Here is a 21,837-nt window from a genome sequence, read left to right as displayed (position 1 = left end):
TCTGTTGGTGCTAGTTCAGGATATCCCTATAGGGAAGGCGGTAGTCTGCTAGCGTTTGCGTCGAGAGAGACAGATAGAGAGAGCAAGGCAGCGTACAACATTGCCACATCGTACTTCACGCGCGCGTGTAATACAAATAGCGCAGAAGAGAATTTAAATTATCAAAAGACAATAATGACCTTAGCCGTTGATTACTGTAAGCATGACATCAAACATAGCCTAAACTCTTTCCTTCACTAGTAATATTCTTTGCACGGCTCTCAATCCCACATCACATGCTTCTGCAGTCGTTTCTTGCGCATTGGCAACGTTGCAGCCAGCATCAAGATGGCCGGCAGCGTTCTGCTCGTCAACGTTTTTAAAATAATTATAGGCTACACCTTAAACACTATTTTCCGCGCCTGCCTGTGCAATACTTGTCTTTTCACAGTCTCTTCTCGGTTGGGACCTGCCTTATTATTCTGAGCGCCTCATGCCTATCAGCAAGAAGAAAAGCGTACATTGACTGCTGGCGTTCTGCTCTAGCCCTTGGTAAGGACCGTATGACCACAGTCTAGTATATACAGTCACGAAACTCAATACGTAGTAAATATGTATCCAGAAATAGTTGCTAACCACTAGGATCGCTACTATCGCCTCATTACAGATAATGTGAAATAGTACCGGCACAGTCTATTGTTCCTAGTACCCTCACAACTCAAGCTTTGTGACTGTTATATATAGTGGCCACGTTCAATTAGTAGGCTAGCGGTGTCAAAGAGGACGGAAGCTTTGTAGTTTCAATAATTTTAATTATGTCGCGCTGTCCATTGTCGTCAAGTCTTTTGAAGGCCGCTCCAATACTCCACGCGGAGTGTATGGACGGAAGCTTTGTAGTTTCAATAATTTTAATTATGTCGCGCTATTCATTGTCGTCAAGTCTTTCGAAGGCCGCTCCAATACTCCATGTTATATTAATATATAGCAGCAACAAACAAGACGTGACAAGGTCGCATTTTCATTTTATTATCGGTGCATGCAATAAAGACCTACAAATCTTAAAAGGAATGCCGCTGCCTAATAATTAAACGAGGCTACTATACTAGACTGTGGTATGACCGTATAAGAACCCGGAAACCTACAACCTATAAAAGTGTCAATTGTTAATCTGAAGTACTGTACATGATTTTTCCATTCACTTCCATTTATCTACAAGGCTCAAAAGTAACGCCATATTAATTATTAAATATGGCCTCATAGCCTATTATTTTCTACCTATCCTAATATATGGGTGTGTTCCCTTTAACAATTTGCTTTCATTTGCTAAATGATTTCTGCCTGTAACCAGTGGTGTAATTCTAAACAAAAAAGTGGCTTTGTCTTTGTGATTTCCATAATATCGGTAATAGTTGTCTTCGTCGTCGTCACAACCACCACCATCACCACCACCACCACCACCACCACTACCACTACCACTACCACTACCACTACCACTACCACCACCATATCCGCAGAAATGTCAGACGAAAATACTGTACATAGGTTCAAATTTAGATATAGAGGTTGTCAGGTCTGCGGACTGCCTAAACCTCACTATGAAATTATTTTAAAATGTATGAATAAAATATGACTTTCTATAAATTGCAAAATTTGACGATAATATGAAAATCATAAAAGTGCCCTAGCGCCGCCCGTCCTCGAAAAATAGTACCCTTGAGCCGCCAGGGTCCGCCAGGCCTATAAATAATAATAATAATAATAATAATAATAATAATAATAATAGTAATAACAATAATAATAATATTTATTTATTCTGGTGAAGCTAAGGCCATCAAGCCTTCTCTTCCACTTAGCCAGAAACAAAAGAAGCTGATATAATTTTACAGACTAATATTTAAAGAATACTAATACAAAATTTACATAGTCATACAAGCACAAGTTGAGTAAAATAATGCAAACATACTAAATAATAATTACAAAATAGTATAAGGCTAGAAATTACATTCAATGAATACGCACCCCTGCCTGTAACGGACACGAATGATTAACACACACCGTCATATATCTATACCTGTTGAATGAGTGTTTCATACCACTTCATTTCTGGGCAAAAAGGGTTTGATGATTTTATTAATCCCTGCTTATGATTGTAAGATATGAAATAAATGTTAATAAAATTGTTGCCGGTATTTTTTTTTTTTTCGAACTACAAAAGAATCTGATTTCACATTGCAGGTTATTCGAAAGAGAAGAGCCTTGAGGCTGAAGAAGAATGAACCAGCAATTACAAATGAAGAGGATGAACTATTGGGTACGAATGTAGCATTTGCTTATTTACAATATTAATACGCGAATCATTTAAACATTAGAAACGAAATTAAAAAGCCAAGCTAACGGAATTCCAGGAATGTCTCGATTGGCCAGAGTGGAGACAATGAAATATAGTGAAACCCTTCTAATTCGGTTTTCAATAATTTATTGCTGAATTACAGATAGTTCGGGCAGCTTTTTTTTTATTTGTACAGATTACGATGTACAGTCTTAGAAAAAAGTTTTATCGCACAGATACTTTGTAAGTCCCAGAAAGAAGGCAGTACGCATAATCAGACATACAGCGAAACAAAACTACAAGGAACATAGCAGCAGAAAAGTAAGTCTGTTCAAGTAAGTTAAAAATTCCACCTGAGATCTGGATATAAGTAACATCAATGTCCATAAACTACGACAAAATCTTAGGAAACAAGAGTACGACAAATGGTGTGCGCTTCCACATAAAGGAAAAGGTGTTATTTTTTTTTTTCAAGAATATACTCCCTGAAATAAATGGATTTTTTCTAAGGAGGGTCTGTCTTCCTCTGAATGGCGGGACGCAATTAAGATGAATGCTAACATAGACCAGTGAGAATCTTCATGGGAGATCCTTGGACGGTTTCCGTTGCAGATACTGCAACGAGATTGAAACCTTAGCACACGTCCTAGGATCCTGTCAGCATGGAGAACTCCTGAGAAATTCACGCCATCATAACATCCGAAAACTAATAGCACAAGCCCTTAGAAAAAGATCCTTCGAGGTCCATGAAGAGGTGCACTGCGTTGCGTCTGAAGACGGCGGAATTAGAAGAGCGGACATCGTGGCTCTAGACAAGACTAATAGTAAAGGCTTTATACTGGACCCAACTGTTAGATTTGAGATGAGTCAGACCCAACCATCTGAGGTCAACAAAGAGAAACAACAAATTTATGAGCCTACTATTCCGTATTTTCGAGAAAAATATCAGATGGAAGGCACCTGGGAAGTACATGGTTTAATGATCGGAGCGAGGGGCACCATCCCACGATCAACTGTAAACACTATCAAAACATTTGGCATCTATGACATTCTTCCAAAAATAATTACTTCTAGCATTAAAGGGTCTGCGGAAATTCTGAAAAATCATTTATACGGAATATCATAATCCTCCCCCTCTTTCTATCCGTTAGTGTGTGATTGTTACAATATATGTACAAATTTATTATTTATTAAATTTAAGCTCCTAGTTCACATTTCAATTTGACTTATCTATTTTACTGTAATCGTTATTATTCTTATACTAGCCGTACCCGTGCGCTCCGCTGCACCTGTTAGAAATAAATATAAAGTAATTACATAATTAAAATATGACGTTTGATCCAGGGAACATTCCTGTTTGATAGAAGGATAAATCGTTTAATATGTTACTTAATTTAAATTGTACCGGTATTTTAATAATTAAAATTCGGTCATTTTGATTCACAGAGCAATCATTTGGTGCAATGACAATTCATTTAACATGTTTCTTAATTGTTATTACATGCAACCATAGTTTAATGAAGATTGACATATAATTTAGTTTTAATGTATATGCTTTATATTACTTGCTTATGTTTCAGAAGTTACTGTAATAACATTGTAGAATTATGTCCATCTACAGAAACTACACTTTCCAATGGTAAAATAATAATTAAATAATTAATTAGCTTCCGATATTACTTCATACAAACACAGAAACATTCTCTTAGGCTATGTTTAATAGCTTTCTATTGTTGTTGTCCAAGGCCCTTATAGACGAAGTCATTTGTTTTTATTTCAGTACAGCGCCTTAGATGGCGTTATTGTAATTTTAAAACTCATTTATCTCATTAAATATCAGTCCTATCAAAATTTTGTATAGAATAAAACTTATCGGAAATTATTTTTAAAGAAACTTTTGTTATGTAATATTTTTCATGAAAATCAATAATAAGCGAGATATTTCGATTTATTTAATTCAGGCCCCCTTATAACACTCCTTTTAAATAAAGTATTTTGAATGCCATATAGCCTAAAATCTAAGTTACAACGAACTTAATTTATATTGCAATTTTCATATAACTCGGTTCACCCATTATCGCGTGAAAAAGTAACAAACATCCAGACAGACAGACATACAAACAAAAATTTCAAAAAAGCGATTTTCGGTTTCAGGATGGTTAATTATACATGTTAACACCAATTATTTTTGGAAAATCGAAAATTACCAGAAACATTTTGGCTACAGATTTATTATTAGTATAGATATAGATGTATGTTATTCTGTGTTTTTGGCAACCCAGGATGCCTGGGCAGACTATTTCTTGGAAATAAATTATATACCTCAACTAATCGTTCTCTTGTGAACCAGGTCGCTCGTCCTCTGATCATGCGCACTGCCTCCTTTCTGGGACTTGCAAAGTATCTGTGCGACAAAACTTTTTTCTAAGACTGTACATAAAGAACAGCAGCCTATACAGAAGCAGACAACACTTACGTACTGTTTTTTCATAAATCGCAGTTTGAAATTTCCAAAACTAGTACTTCCTGTGCAGTAATTTATACTTTTTTAATTCAAATATTGTATGCCATATGTTTGTAATTAAGCTAGTTACAGTACCTCTGTACACAATTAGACACGGAAAATGATCGCTCTCATGTAGCGTGAATTTGTCTGTGTCGATCAGGTTAACGCGCGATTCACACGAGAAAATATTAAGCATCGAGGTCCGAAGATGATGTCTAGTCGTAGCATGTCACGAAAACGACATATTCTCTACGAAGCCTTAATTACTTTGCGATATAGCTCTGTCTCTGACAGGGCTTTGAATCTCTCTATGTAAAAACGCTTACGTGTAAACACAGCGCATACGATGATTCCCGAGCTATTCCGAGATGGGACTTAGTCTCTGAACGAACAGTGACCGATTTCTGTGTCAATAGGTGTACTTTCTATGCAGTAATCGATTTGTACTAAAGTTCTTCAAACTCATTCATATTTTTAATTAATGTCCCATATGTTTGCAAAATAGAATGATTAAATACAAAGTTAGTATTTAAACCCGCCATCTGTCCCTATCCTGAGCAAGATTAATCCAGCCTCTACCATCATATCCCACCTCCCTCAAATCCATTTTTATATTATCCTCCCAGCTACGTCTCGGCCACCCCAAAGGTCTTTTTCCCTCCTGCCTCTCAATTAATACTCTATATGCATTTCTGGATTCGCCCATACGTGCTACATGCCCTACTCTTCTTAAACGTCTGGATTTAATGTTCCTAATTTATGTCAGGTGAAGAATACAATGCGTGCAGTTCTGCGTTGTGTAACTTTCTCCATTCTCCTGTAACTTCATCCCTCTTATCTCCAAATATTTTCCTAAGCACCTTATTCTCGAACACCCTTAGCCTTTGATTCTTTCTCAAAGCGAGAGTCCAAGTTTCACAACCATAAAGAACAACGGGTAATATAACTGTTACAATATTATTAAAATTTCACTTGTCGCAAAATATCTATGTTCCAGTAAATTCTATGTAATTTGGACTTTCACTAATTCACACTAGATTTTCTCCCAATTTATTCGAATTAGTGAAGTTCTACTATATAATGGAATACGTGCTTTAGTATAAAATAATTTTAAATACGGTAAGGAACTATTTGAAAATGATTTGAAATAAGGGAACAATTTCAAAATTATTTTAAATAAGGAACTGTAAGACTACATTATTTGCATACTGTAAAGCATCCTTCCTTGCTTTTATAAATTCATTCTGATAATGACTGCAGGCAAGAAGAAGAGACTGGCTTTCCTGGATCTCCTGCTTGAGGCAGCTGACAATGGAGCAAACATGTCAGATGTGTATATTCGAGAAGAAGTCGATACTTTTATGTTTGCGGTAAGGAAACAAATTATTTCTTGCATTTTAATGTATGCACCGCTTTTGTTTATACATTGTATATAGAATGTATGTGCGTGTGTATATACAGGGCTTTCATTTCAAAACTTCCCAGTCTAAATAACTAATTATTTAAATTGAATTCAATTTAAACAAAAAAATACGTCAATTTAGTTAGATATTGAGGGGGAAGTCTGAAACCAGGCTTAATTGCATTTTAGATTTCATCCCCACCTCCAGCCTCCTCCTTTAAAAATTTCAAATGTCATCCCTATATCCTTATACTTAAACACGAAAGAGCATTCAATTGTTTATACACCTCATTCATTTACTTCAAATCTTTTGTTCTATATCGTTGCCTGGCAACCTCGATTGTTGTTACTGTTGATTAGTGCTGAAGCTACAAATTCCATTGAACATTTCTTGTAACATTTCTTGTAATAGTGTGTTCGTGTATTAAATTATTGTAAAATGATGTATACTCTTCAAGAGAGAACAGAAAATATATAAGTTATATATATATATATATATATATATACTTCAAGCAAGAAGGTTTAGTACAATTTTATTTTGATCATTTTTGTTTCCTTTCCGATATAAAAACATTTCTTAGCGTGTTTCCGGAAAGCCATTGATTTAATTTGCAATGTGCTCAGTCAATTTAATAGAGCAGTCCATAATAATAATAATAATGATAATAATAATAATAATAATAATAATAATAATAATAATAATAATTTATTTATTTATTTAATCTGGCAGAGTTAAGACCAGTAGGCCTTCTCTTCCGTCCAGCCAGACTGGTAGTAAATGAATAAAATAATTTTAGTTGTGTCCTTTTTCAATATGCAGGAATTTGATCCGAACAAATGTAACTTTTATTTCTGCAAAGGGATTTTACGCTACATTTTTTCGATCAAATTTCTGCACGTTTAAAGGACAAAACTAAAATTTGTTAGATCATTTATTATCATAATAACCCTGCTCTCTTAAATTGACTGGGCACATTGGGAATTAAATCAATGGCTTTCCCAAAACACGCTATGAAATATTTCACACAAAACAATTTTTTAATCTCGAAAAGGAAGCAAAATGGTATTGAACTTTTTGATTGAATTATCTCAAAGAAAATAAATCCCTGGAATTAATGGCATTACAGCTTGTCCAAGTCAAGTCTGCGAGTGGGGATATCGGGATGGAATGTAGAGGAATGTAGGGGCAAAACACAGTTGCCACATAGGTCACATGACGCTCAGATTTCAACGTGTGCACATCGTTTAAAATACACTACGGAGCGCACGCATTTTTTGTCCTTGTCTTCAGGTAAAGGCAACAGTTACGCTGTCTCCCAGCCTCCCCCCTCATGCAACTTTCTCCACGCTTGCCAATGAGAACGCCAAACCTCACTGTCAAGCAGAATTAGAAGTACAGTCTATTTCAAAGCGTCTTAAATTGTTACCGCTCTATAAACTGAAGCGCAGTAGGAAAACTTTGCTGTCATATGAGACTGTACTGGTCTCCTCTCGTTACCGCCTCCTTTCACTACAGAACTGCCTCCAACTTACCCTCTCGGCTCGCACACTTAACTTGGTCGAGCTGTACTCACGGCTCATTCTGTGTAGGTATTATGTTTTACTTATATACTGCTTCTGTTCTTGCAGGGACATGATACAACTACAGCTGGCATCTGTTGGTTACTGTTTCTGCTCGGTTCTCATCCTAAAATACAGGTGAGTGGAGTTTCTAATATACAGGTGAACCATAAGTAATGTTAATTTTAGGGGGGGGGGAGTTATTCTTTGAGATATTTCAAACAAAAAAGTGTACTACAATTCTGCTTGTTTTTGTTTCCATTCCGAGATAAAAACTGATTTATATGAAACATTTCATGGGTGTTTTGGGAAAGCCTTTGATTTAATTCCCAATATGGCCAGTCAATTTAAGATAATTTATGATAATAAATGACTGACAAAATATAAGGTTTTTCTTTTAAATGTACAGAAATTAGACCTAAACAAATGTAACTTTTCGTTCTGAAAAGAAATGTTAAAACATTACGTTTGTTAGGATCAAATTTATTCGCATATAGAGGGCAAAACTAAAATTCTTTCAATCATTTATTATTACAATACACTGCTATTTTAAATTGAATGAAAATAAATAAATAAATAAATAAATAAATAAATAAATAAATAAATAAATAAATAAATAAGTAAAACATAAATTATTGCCAAAGGAGATATTAATACGCAGTTTATCTTCGCTCACATATACTTATAAAAGTACTTTTGCTTATGGTACACCCCAATTTTTCTTTCATGTACATAAGGAGCAAGGTCTGATCTGTATCTTCTTTTACAGGACAAAGTATATGAGGAACTAGATAACATCTTCCAAGGTTCTAACCGCTCTGCAACAATGCGAGATCTGAACGAGATGAAGTACCTGGAACGATGCATCAAAGAGGCTCTCAGACTCTATCCTAGTGTCCCGCTCATTGGAAGAGTTTTGAAAGAGGACACAAAAATAGGTGAGTTAGCAGTCTGGTACGCAGAGGAAGCAAAGAAGCCTAGTGACGTTTCAATTACATGTCCAGTCGATCTTCAATTTTCCATAACGTTTTGTTATTTAATGTATCGTTTTCCACAGATCTTACATCAGCATTGAAGCTTTAAGATTTTATTTTTGCAAGGTAAAGCCGAGGATTTGCTATATTTCTGACTTTTTTTTTGCGAGGTGAGGTCGAGGATTTGCTATATATTTCTGACTTTTTTTTTGCGAGGTGAGATCGAGGATTTGCTATATTTCTGACTTTTTTTTTGCGAGGTGAGAACGAGGATTTGCTATATATTTCTGACTTTTTTTGGGAGCTGAGGTCGAGGATTTGCTATATTTCTGACTTTTATTTTGCGAGGTGAGATCGAGGATTTGCTATATATTTCTGACTTTTTTTGCGAGGTGAGATCGAGGATTTGCTATATTTCTGACTTTTTTTTTTGCGAGGTGAGATCGAGGATTTGCTATATATTTCTGACTTTTTTGGGAGCTGAGGTCGAGGATTTGCTATATTTCTGACTTTTTTTTTTTTGCGAGGTAAGGTCGAGGATTTGCTATATTTCTGACTTTTTTTTGCGAGGTGAGATCGAGGATTTGCTATATATTTCTGACTTTTTTTGGGAGGTGAGTTCGAGGATTTGCTATATTTCTGACTTTTTTTTTGCGAGGTAAGGTCGAGGATTTCCTATATTTCTGACTTTTTTTTTAGAGGTGAAGTCGAGGATTTGCTATATTTCTGACTTTTTTTTTGCGAGGTGAGTTCGAGGATTTGCTATATTTCTGACTTTTTTTTTGCGAGGTGAGGTCGAGGATTTGCTATATTTCTGATTTTTTTGCGAGGTGAGGTCGAGGATTTGCTATATTTCTGACTTTTTTTTTGCGAGGTGAGGTCGAGGATTTGCTATATTTCTGATTTTTTTGCGAGGTGAGGTCGAGGATTTCCTATATTTCTGACTTTTTTTTGCGAGGTGAGGTCGAGGATTTGCTATATTTCTGATCTTTTTGCGAGGTGAGGTCGAGGATTTGCTATATTTCTGATTTTTTTGCGAGGTGAGGTCGAGGATTTGCTATATTTCTGACTTTTTTTGCGAGGTGAGGTCGAGGATTTGCTATATTTCTGACTTTTTTTTGCGAGGTGAGGTCGAGGATTTGCTATATTTCTGATTTTTTTGCGAGGTGAGGTCGAGGATTTGCTATATTTCTGACTTTTTTTTGCGAGGTGAGGTCGAGGATTTGCTATATTTCTGACTTTTTTTTGCGAGGTGAGGTCGAGGATTTGCTATATTTCTGACTTTTTTTGCGAGGTGAGGTCGAGGATTTGCTATATTTCTGACTTTTTTTTGCGAGATGAGGTCGAGGATTTGCTATATTTCTGATTTTTTTGCGAGGTGAGGTCGAGGATTTGCTATATTTATGACTTTTTTTTTGCGAGGTGAGGTCGAGGATTTGCTATATTTCTGACTTTTTTTTTTGCGAGGTGAGGTCGAGGATTTGCTATATTTCTGACTTTTTTTTGCGAGGTGAGGTCGAGGATTTGCTATATTTCTGACTTTTTTTTGCGAGGTGAGGTCGAGGATTTCCTATATTTCTGATTTTTTTGCGAGGTGAGGTCGAGGATTTGCTATATTTCTGACTTTTTTTGCGAGGTGAGGTCGACGATTTGCTATATTTCTGACTTTTTTTGCGAGGTGAGGTCGAGGATTTGCTATATTTCTGACTTTTTTTTGCGAGGTGAGGTCGAGGATTTGCTATATTTCTGACTTTTTTTTGCGAGGTGAGGTCGAGGATTTGCTATATTTCTGACTTTTTTTTGCGAGGTGAGGTCGAGGATTTGCTATATTTCTGACGTTTGCCTTACGATTTGAAAAAACCTCGGAAAAAAAAACAAACCAGGTATTCACCCCAAGCAGGAATCGAATCCAAGTCCGAGCTCAGCTCCGTATCAGCAGGAAAGTGTTTCTGCCAATTGAGCTACCTTGGTGGCTCTACAAAAAAATATACAATAGACTATATCTACAAGGTGAAGGGAAATAAACCTGCAGAATTTCAGACCGAATAGCTCATACATTGTATGTAACAAAAAAAGTGTAGTACCATATTGATGAAAGTTCATAGTTTTCTCAGAAAGAATGTTTTTCTTTTCGATAGAAAATCTAATAAAGAATAATTTATCCCTCTGGTGTATTTCAATAGCATGGATGGTTTTTATGTAAATTTAATTTAAAAACCACTAATTTCAAGTCACTGAACGATGCGAGCAGATTGCAACGTCGTAGCGAGAGATGGAGACTCGCGTACAGAGACAGACTTGAGTTTCTTTGACCTCTTACATATTTATTACGAGAAGACAACTGTATTTTTGGCGATGTTGCCAAACTGTTGAAACATCCAACTTAATTTTCTAATTAACCGTGCATTTAATCACAATACGTGTTACAGGTTTTCTGTTCCTTTATGTGTACCCTACCGTCCCTTTCCATCTGCAGGGCTATTTCACTTCCACCCTGTATAGCAAGTAGATTAAATCAGATTACAAACATAAACAATTCATCACTTGAGCAAAGGTATGAATACGTAAAAATTTGGTTAATTCACTCCGAACCTATACTCTACTAAAAATTATACACAATATAACACGTAGATTAAATCAGATTACAAGCATAAACAATTCATCACTTGAGCAAAGGTATGAATACGTAAAAATTTGGTTAATTCACTCCGAACCTATACGCTACTAAAAATTATACACTATATAACACGTAGATTAAATCAGATTACAAGCATAAACAATTCATCACTTGAGCAAAGGTATGAATATGTAGAAATTTGGTTAATTCACTCCGAGCCTATACTCTACTAAAAATTATACACTATATAACAAGCAGATTAAATCAGATTACAAGCATAAACAATTCATCAGTTGAGTAAAGGTATGAATATGTAGAAATTTGGTTAATTCACTCCGAATCTATACTCTACTAAAAATTATACACTATATAACAAGTAGATTAAATCAGATTACAAGCATAAACAATTCATCAGTTGCGTAAAGATATGAATATGTAGATATTTGGTTAATTCACTCCGAACCTATACTCTACTAAAAAAAAAATTATACACTATATAACACGTAGATTAAATCAGATTACAAGCATAAACAATTCATCAGTTGCGTAAAGGTATGAATATGTAGAAATTTGGTTAATTCACTCCGAACCTATACTCTACTAAAAATTATACACAATATAACACGTAGATTAAATCAGATTACAAGCATAAACAATTCATCACTTGAGCAAAGGTATGAATATGTAGAAATTTGGTTAATTCACTCCGAACCTATACTCTACTAAAAATTATACACTATATAACAAGTAGATTAAATCAGATTACAAGCATAAACAATTCATCAGTTGAGTAAAGGTATGAATACGTAAAAATTTGGTTAATTCACTCCGAACCTATACTCTACTAAAAATTATACACAATATAACACGTAGATTAAATCAGATTACAAGCATAAACAATTCATCACTTGAGCAAAGGTATGAATACGTAAAAATTTGGTTAATTCACTCCGAACCTATACGCTACTAAAAATTATACACTATATAACACGTAGATTAAATCAGATTACAAGCATAAACAATTCATCACTTGAGCAAAGGTATGAATATGTAGAAATTTGGTTAATTCACTCCGAGCCTATACTCTACTAAAAATTATACACTATATAACAAGTAGATTAAATCAGATTACAAGCATAAACAATTCATCAGTTGAGTAAAGGTATGAATATGTAGAAATTTGGTTAATTCACTCCGAATCTATACTCTACTAAAAATTATACACTATATAACAAGTAGATTAAATCAGATTACAAGCATAAACAATTCATCAGTTGCGTAAAGATATGAATATGTAGATATTTGGTTAATTCACTCCGAACCTATACTCTACTAAAAAAAAATTATACACTATATAACACGTAGATTAAATCAGATTACAAGCATAAACAATTCATCAGTTGCGTAAAGGTATGAATATGTAGAAATTTGGTTAATTCACTCCGAACCTATACTCTACTAAAATTATACACTATATAACACGTAGATTAAATCAGATTACAAGCATAAACAATTCATCAGTTGAGTAAAGGTATGAATATGTAGATATTTGGTTAATTCACTCCGCACCTATACTCTACTAAAAATTATATACTATATAACACGTAGATTAAATCAGATTACAAGCATAAACAATTCATCAGTTGAGCAAAGGTATGAATATGTAGAAATTTGGTTAATTCACTCCGAACCTATACTCTACTAAAAATTATACACTATATATCACGTAGATTAAATCAGATTACAAGCATAAACAATTCAATCAGAATATGGTATGAATATGTAGAAATTTGGTTAATTCACTCCGAACCTATACTCTACTAAAAATTATACACTATATAACACGTAGATTAAATCAGATTACAAGCATAAACGATTCATCAGTTGAGTAAAGGTATGAATATGTAGATATTTGGTTAATTCACTCCGAACCTATACTCTACTAAAAATTATACACTATATAACACGTAGATTAAATCAGATTACAAGCATAAACAATTCATTACTAGAGGAAAGGTATGAATATGTAGAAATTTGGTTAATTCACTCCGAACCTATACTCTACTAAAAATTATACACTATATAACACGTAGATTAAATCAGATTACAAGCATAAACAATTCATTACTTGAGCAAAGGTATGAATATGTAGAAATTTGGTTAATTCACTCCGAACCTATACTCTACTAAAAATTATACACTATATAACACGTAGATTAAATCAGATTACAAGCATAAACAATTCTTCAGTTGAGCAAAGGTATGAATACGTAAAAATTTGGTTAATTCACTCCGAACCTATACTCTACTAAAAATTATACACTATATAACAAGTATATTAAATCAGATTACAAGCATAAACAATTCATCAGTTGCGTAAAGATATGAATATGTAGATATTTGGTTAATTCACTCCGAACCTATACTCTACTAAAAAAAAAAAATTATACACTATATAACACGTAGATTAAATCAGATTACAAGCATAAACAATTCATCAGTTGCGTAAAGGTATGAATATGTAGAAATTTGGTTAATTCACTCCGAACCTATACTCTACTAAAAATTATACACTATATAACACGTAGATTAAATCAGATTACAAGCAAATTTTGGTTAATTCACTCCGCACCTATACTCTACTAAAAAGTATACACTATATAACACGTAGATTAAATCAGATTACAAGCATAAACAATTCATCAGTTGAGCAAAGGTATGAATATGTAGAAATTTGGTTAATTCACTCCGAACCTATACTCTACTAAAAATTATACACTATATAACACGTGTATTAAATCAGATTACAAGCATAAACAATTCATTACTAGAGCAAAGGTATGAATATGTAGAAATTTGGTTAATTCACTCCGAACCTATACTCTACTAAAAATTATACACTATATAACACGTAGATTAAATCAGATTACAAGCATAAACAATTCATTACTTGAGCAAAGGTATGAATATGTAGAAATTTGGTTAATTCACTCCGAACCTATACTCTACTAAAAATTATACACTATATAACACGTAGATTAAATCAGATTACAAGCATAAACAATTCTTCAGTTGAGCAAAGGTATGAATACGTAAAAATTTGGTTAATTCACTCCGAACCTATCCTCTACTAAAAATTATACACTATATAACACGTAGATTAAATCAGATTACAAGCATAAACAATTCTTCAGTTGAGCAAAGGTATGAATACGTAAAAATTTGGTTAATTCACTCCGAACCTATGCTCTACTAAAAATTATACACTATATATCACGTAGATTAAATCAGATTACAAGCATAAACAATTCTTCAGTTGAGCAAAGGTATGAATATATAGAAATTTGGTTAATTCACTCTGAATGTATATCTTGGCCAGTCAAAGCTTTAAGACAATATTAGGCAGGACATTGAAGACCGTAATACATGAAGAGTAAACACTTTTTATAACATCTTAGGCTAACAGAGGATAGATGGTGATCTGATTTATGTATTGCATTGAAATTAGTACTAAATTATCTTGGATTTTAATGTAAAACATCAACAGGGAAATAATGTACTCACACGGTAAGGGCAATATTTCTAAATTTCTAGATGTCCTTTCATGCACACCTGTCATTATCCTTATAGCTTTTTTCGTAAAATAAAAAAAAAAAATAGCTTCAGATGAGTTGACCAGAATATTAACCCACCTTTCATTACAGAATCAAAGTATACAAAATATGACATTTTAAGTGTGTCTGTATCGCCAGTAGACGATATAATAAAGAAGATAATTTACTTTTAAGGAAACTTTCTAAGAGATTTAGGTACATTAAGTCTGTATCGCCAGTAGACGATATAATAAAGAAGATAATTTACTTTTAAGGAAACTTTCTAAGAGATCTAGGTACATTAAGTCTGTATCGCCAATAGACGATATAATAAAGAAGATAATTTACTTGTAAGGAAACTTTCTAAGAGATCTAGGTACATTAAGTCTGTATCGCCAATAGACGATATAATAAAGAAGATAATTTACTTTTAAGAAACTTTCTAAGAGATCTAGGTACATTAAGTCACCACAGATCACAAATCATATAATATGAAATTTGTAAAGTCTTTTCAGTAAATAAAATCGAAATTGACTATAAATTGTTTAAACTCGTAAAATAATAATACAATTTGATATCTGACAACCAACTTGAATGGTATAGATTTCAATATATTTTTCACAACAGAAATCAGCCATATCGATTATTTTACTAAATAACAAATGACAATTGAAGGGTTCCCCGGAAAAAGGAAGTAGCTCCACTTTTAAAAAGTTGTGGAAAACAACAAAAATATTCTAAAAAATACAACTTTTAACTGAGCTTCTTTCCTTTTTCATTGTATGTTGTGGGTACCTAGGAGTTTCATTTTATCACTCACTCATTAATTACAATCAGCAGGGAGCTTTACCTGAAAGACTAGATTTGCATAATATATACGTCACTGTGTACGTTAACAGGAAACCACAATTCCAAGTCACACAGAGATTGTGTGCACTCGTTGTGGGTCTCTGGCGTTTCGTCAGCCCACGCGACTTGTGTGGATATAAAGGGAAAAGTTGAGACGGTGTCGGGTGGAGTTCCCGGGTAGCTCAGTTGGCAGAGCGCTGGTAAGTTCAACCAGAGGTCTCGGGATCGATACCCGGCCCCAGAACAATTTTTCCCTTGAAATTATCCAAATCTGCTTTACAGGGAGCTTTACCTGAAAGACTAGATTTTCGAAATAAAAATTGTTTTATATGAAACATTACATAGTGTGTTTTGGGAATGCCATTGATTTAATTCCCAATATGCACAGTTAATTGAAGAGAGAAATGTATAATAATAATAATAATAATAATAATAATAATAATAATAATAATAATAATAATAAATTATTGAAAGAATTTTAGTTTTGTCCTTTAAATGTGAAGAAATTTGATGCGAACTTCTTTGCAAAGTTACATTTGTCTCGATCAAATTTCTGCACATTTAAACGACAAAACTAAAATTCTTTAATTCATTTATTATCATAATACACTGCTCTCTTAAACTAAATTAAATCAATAGCTTTGCCAGAACACGCTATAAAATGTTTCATATAAAACAATTTTTATGTCGAAAGGGAAGCAAAAACGGGTAAAATTGTATTAAACTTTTTTGTTTAAAATATATCAATGAATAACTCCCTGAATTTAACATTACTTTCGGTGCACTCTATATAGTTTTCAAATGTTCACATCTCCAATCTACTTATCAAATCGAACTTATTTGCATTGTTTTCGACAGGAGATTACATGTTACCTGCTGGATGTATGATAAATCTGCAGATCTACCACGTTCATCGCAACTCTGATCAATATTCCAATCCTGAAGTATTCGACCCTGACAATTTTCTACCCGAAAGAGTGGCAAAGAGGCATCCCTACGCGTATGTTCCTTTCAGCGCTGGACCCAGAAACTGCATAGGTCAGAAATTCGCTCTGCTGGAGGAGAAGACTGTGATCTCAAGCATTTTGAGGAATTTCAAGGTCGAGTCTGTTGAACAACGCAAAAATCTCAACCTCATAAACGAACTCATCCTGCGACCAGAGTCTGGCATCAGAGTACGATTGTTACCCCGAGGATCTTAATGACACAATCAAATGGGGAAACCGAAGAAAATAATAGAAAAGAGGGCGTGGATCTAACAACAAATGTTTAACTTCCACGTCATTAGCGGAAATGCGTGAGAATACAAGCAGACAGAGTTACTACTTCTTAACCAGTTCATAGCCGATGTCTGCCTTTACTAGATCTTACAGATAATCTGGGACTTTATTCAGCCAGAATGTATTCGAATGCTCCTACATAAGTTTTCTATCTAAGTTCTTATCTAATATATATATATATATATATATATATATATATATATATATATATATATATATATTTGTAAACTCTCTGGTCTAATAACTGTCACAAAAATAATGGCAGTGAAAGATGCAGAAATAAATGTGGTAAGGTGCTTTCTTGCAGGTATTTTGCTAAAAAAAATTCCCGCATGCAAGGATATCAGGCACAATATCGAAGTAACTTATAATAGTACATTATGCAACGAGCCTATAATAGTAGTAATTAAGACGCGAGTATGTTTGTTGATGAAACGAGCGCGAGCGAGTTTCATAATTTTCATACGAGCGTCTTAATTACCATTATAGGCAAGTTTCATAAGACTTTTTATGCTCGACCATATTTCTAATTTGAAATTATTCATAAGTATTCATGTTATGGTTATGTGAGGAGCGGAACTGACCTTCTAAATTGTGAGATGTGCGCAGACGCGAAAGTATTGATTTTTTCCGAGGAACGAATGTCATTGACCTTGAGAGAGAATAACATGAACATTAGTATTGATATAACCTGGAAATTGATTTAGAAATGAAAAACGAGATGACAAATTGAATTTATTTGAATATTATTTACAATTAACGCTAATTATTACAGTAACAGAACATAACCTTCTGCGACAGTATTGGATTTCCAGCCTCCGTGACTTTTCGCTAGTTGTCTTTCGAGTGCATATCCGAGAATAATCGATACTTGCGCTTTTATAATGATACAATGGTGATCTCTCATTGGCTGAACAACTGAACTATAATGAATAAGTGTACTTTAATGAGATGCATTAAAGGGCTACTACCAGGTGTATAATTACTACATTTCGGCATGGCCGAGTATAAAAGTTTCTTATGAATTATGTTACAGAGTAGGGTGGAAAGAATTTTACCTTCTTTAGTTACTGAGCAAGTGTACGATTTGTATGAATGTGATAGGTTTTATACTGTTCTTCTATGTTCACCAGAATCCTCTGAATTATATTTAGATTATAATCCTGAAGAAATAGTTATCGCTATGTGAGATGTGAAGAAATTCAAATTTGAAGTAGAAACATGAGGGTTCACTGATCTTTAAAAATTCAAGGTGCAGCCATCAGTAGGTAAGGTTTTGCTCTCTGTTCTTTGGGATGCCAAAGGTGTTATTTTGAGAGACTATTTGCAGAAATGAGCCACAATAACAGGCCTTTATTATGAAAATTTAATTGAAAAATTGTGGGATGCTATCAAGGAGAAACGTCATGGCAAGTTGAGGCAAAAAATTCTTTTCCACCAAAACAATGCTCCAAGTCAAAGTCCTTAGTTGCAATGACTGCAATTTCAGCAGCAAGAGTTCAACTGCTGGAACAACCACCCTATTTACCAGATCTTGTACCCAGCAACTTCAGGCTATTCCCAAAACTCAAAAGAAAAAAAAATCATCCAATAACGAAGTCATGCAGTCCTTAAACCAATGGTTTGCAGAGGTTGAACAACCCTTCTTCCAGGAAACGTGGAAATGTTGGAGTATTACTGGGAGAAGTGTAACAATCTACTAGTGGACTATAATTTCTTTTCAACTATAAGTGGGTAAGGGCTACAGCATAGGGATCATCCTTCGTATATTGTACTGTGTTGTATTACCACGCCCAGAAATGTTACGCGCGAACAGTGGCGGCCGAAGGCCATTCTGTCAAGTGGGGCACAACCTTAATGATGAACCCTGAAAAGTAAAAGCATACAAAACCAATTTATGTGCACTAACCCTTCTAATTTTTGTTGATGAGCTCCATTTATCGGTTCTTTCTGCGAGCAAAAACCTTTATAACTCTATTGTTGAAGTTCGGAATAGAATGTACCATCTTTCTCTCAATTGAGAGCACTGCTACGCCCAGAGGAAAGTAAAATGGAATTCTAAGTGTAATTCACAGAAATGTGCTGATTCTCACTCGTTCGTACTCACAGATCAGATCACGCAACTGCCTGGCTTCTTACTACCGCAGCACTAGACTTGGAGAAACTCAGTTGGAAACTGTAGTGTGCACTGAAGGCGGCAAAACGACTTCCAAGATTCTCTATTGTCAGTGACAAAGCTTTTTGAGAACTGCCAACTTCATATATTGTAATGCAAACTTTCTTTTTTGGATACGATGGAAGCATAAAAGTTTACAGGGAGCATTAACAACATAACTGTGACAAATGAATACATATATACATACACACGTGATTTATACAATGAGTCGAGCTTCTAAATTAGTAAACTTACATTTAACGTTTTTCATGTCAAGTTTAGCTGTAAAATGTCGTCTGCTATACAGCAAGTATCAACACCCCTAAAAATGGCACGCAGCTCATTGGACTGTTCCTAAACTAAAGAGACTTGGTGGGCACGGCAAATGCAGTGCCCAAAGCACTCGGTCTGAGGCAAAGAGCTCCGCCTTCCTACCACTCTCACCCACATCCCATTTTATTACCTGTTCAGAAAACTTGGGTTTCGTAGACTACTACAGATTCTGAAAACATTAGTAGCAATGAAAATGTGAAACTCTTTAAGTTATTATTTCATAATGCAATTAAACTGTATTATAATATAGTCATAATACGATAATAAAAATCATTGGGAGGGCACGTGCCCATGTGCCCCTTAATAAAAGCCGCCCCTGCGTGCGAATGAACCACCAATAATATATCAGAAACGATCACGTGCGTTTGTTTATACGAGGGACCATTCTAAGAGCGTGCCAAGTTTAGGTGACTTGTAAACTACACACTAGGGAGCTTTGGACAAGTATGCTTGAAACATGGCCTTCCTCAAAGACTACTAGCACAGTCTAGTACAATGGTCGTCAGCACTCGCTGAAATGGGTAGAGTGCATGGAGAGTAAGGAACTCTGCTCCGTCGTGCACAAGGGATAGAGAGACAGTATACCCGCCAGCAGCGACGATTGCACGCTAGGGCTGTGTCTTGTCGGCGGGTAAGAACGCTAGCCCGAGCGTGCAGTGTTTTGATGACCGCTGGTCTAGTATATACAGTCACGAAGTTTGATTTGTTGAGGGTACTAGGAACAACAGACTGTGCCGGTACTATTTCGCATTGTCTGTGATGAAGCGATAGTAGCGATCCTAGTGGTTAGCATATCTATAGATGCATATTTTTTACGTATTGAGCTTCGTGACTGTATATTCTAGACTGCTACTAGGCACTACTGATGTAATATCCGTCTTTTTAGACAACTATCTAGTTCACTTCAGCTAAAAATATAACTTTGAGATATGGCTTTAGCACAGTCACGAAGCTTGAGTTTTGAGGGTGCTAGAAACAATAGACTGTGCCGGTACTATTTTGCATAGCCTGTAATGAGGCGATATTAGCGATCCTAGTGGTGAGCAACTATCTAATGTATGCATATTTACTACGTATTGAGCTTCGTGACTGTATATATTAGACTGTGGCTTTAGTGTGCAGTTTACAAGTCAGCTAGTTGCTAGTCGTTAGCATGTAGTATAGACTTGAGCTTTGGGCCTTACTAAATTTAAAACGTTCGTGGCTACAATGAACAACGTGCCTAGATTAGCCAACACTGTCTACTTTCAGCCGTTCCAGTGGTACTGTTCCTAGTATTTCTCCACCACGTAACCTCCCCTCCTTTGTTCGCGAACTGCTGCCCACAAAGAGGGAAAACTGTCCACGCCCAGAATCGTCTTACCTGACGATGACTGCACTATATTACGTATATATTACACCGTTAATGTACATACCTTGGACCTCTATTGCGGAAGATGACCTGGACATTGCTTATCGGTACTACATAATTACCCTTTCTTTTTCAGTAACAGAATATGATAAAAATATTAGTATTTAACTTACTGTTAGCTCTGGCTCCGGCGGCTGGCGAAAGTCCGAGTCCTGTTGTCACTGATAGGTTAAGGAACACATCGCTGACGAAAACGGATGACTGTCATTCTAGTCCCATTCACGAGTTTAAAAATATGAGCCCATGAGTTACAGATGCAGTGAAGTCTTGCTTAATATGCTGAGCACTATGGCGTATACTGGTATACCGATGTCGTAACTTTACGATGGCCGCAAATACACACGTAAAATGGAATTCATAACAAATTGACTGCCTACGTGCTAAGCAATTAAATTTTCGCATGTACAGGTTACTTATACAGTTTGAATAGGAATCACATTTTGGTTAATCGTATCTGTCTATAATAATGTTCACAATACCTGTTTAACCATTTTCACAGTCACTATTTATTACTAATGGTGTTTTTTTTAATAGACGATTTATTTTCTCCGAACAAATTAAAACTATTCAAGAACTTATATCCGCTTCAGAATATCGCCATCATAAAAATATCAATTACGTATGTAAAAATATTATACATCTTGATTTCCTTCCGGTGAAATTTCAGCGACACTAGCGCCATAAATATATACATAGTTCATCCAAATTACGACCAGCTTTTTATTATATTGTACTCCCAGCAAGTCTTCAGTTAACCCTGCTCTAACCTAAATCACTGAAATAACCATCAAAATACTTTATTAATTCATCGTCGTTACTGTTGATCTATCCTATAGTATATACAGACGA

The 21,837-nt window shown here is 34.9% G+C and overlaps 1 protein-coding gene and 1 long non-coding RNA gene across 2 annotated transcripts in view; one reads left to right on the top strand and one right to left on the bottom strand.

The window, feature by feature from the left end:
- The window catches only part of LOC138693359 (cytochrome P450 4C1-like), a 41,298-nt gene extending 24,287 nt beyond the window's left edge, over positions 1–17,011 (top strand). Inside the window, exons 7-11 of the mRNA XM_069817277.1 lie at positions 2,215–2,290; positions 6,075–6,184; positions 7,846–7,914; positions 8,546–8,714; positions 16,668–17,011. Coding sequence (XP_069673378.1) covers positions 2,215–2,290; positions 6,075–6,184; positions 7,846–7,914; positions 8,546–8,714; positions 16,668–17,011 — 768 coding nt within the window. The remainder of the gene's footprint in view (positions 1–2,214; positions 2,291–6,074; positions 6,185–7,845; positions 7,915–8,545; positions 8,715–16,667) is intronic.
- Positions 1–21,581, bottom strand: part of LOC138692681 (uncharacterized) — a 214,634-nt gene extending 193,053 nt beyond the window's left edge. Inside the window, exon 1 of the long non-coding RNA XR_011330106.1 lies at positions 21,102–21,581. This is a non-coding gene — a long non-coding RNA (uncharacterized lncRNA). The remainder of the gene's footprint in view (positions 1–21,101) is intronic.
- Positions 21,582–21,837: the final 256 nt, after the last annotated feature.

Source organism: Periplaneta americana, chromosome 17 (assembly GCF_040183065.1).
Source record: "Periplaneta americana isolate PAMFEO1 chromosome 17, P.americana_PAMFEO1_priV1, whole genome shotgun sequence".
Taxonomy (NCBI): Eukaryota; Metazoa; Arthropoda; class Insecta; order Blattodea; family Blattidae; genus Periplaneta; species Periplaneta americana.
The sequence above is the reverse complement of the archived record's forward strand: the minus strand, read 5'-3'. Positions and strand labels throughout refer to the sequence as shown.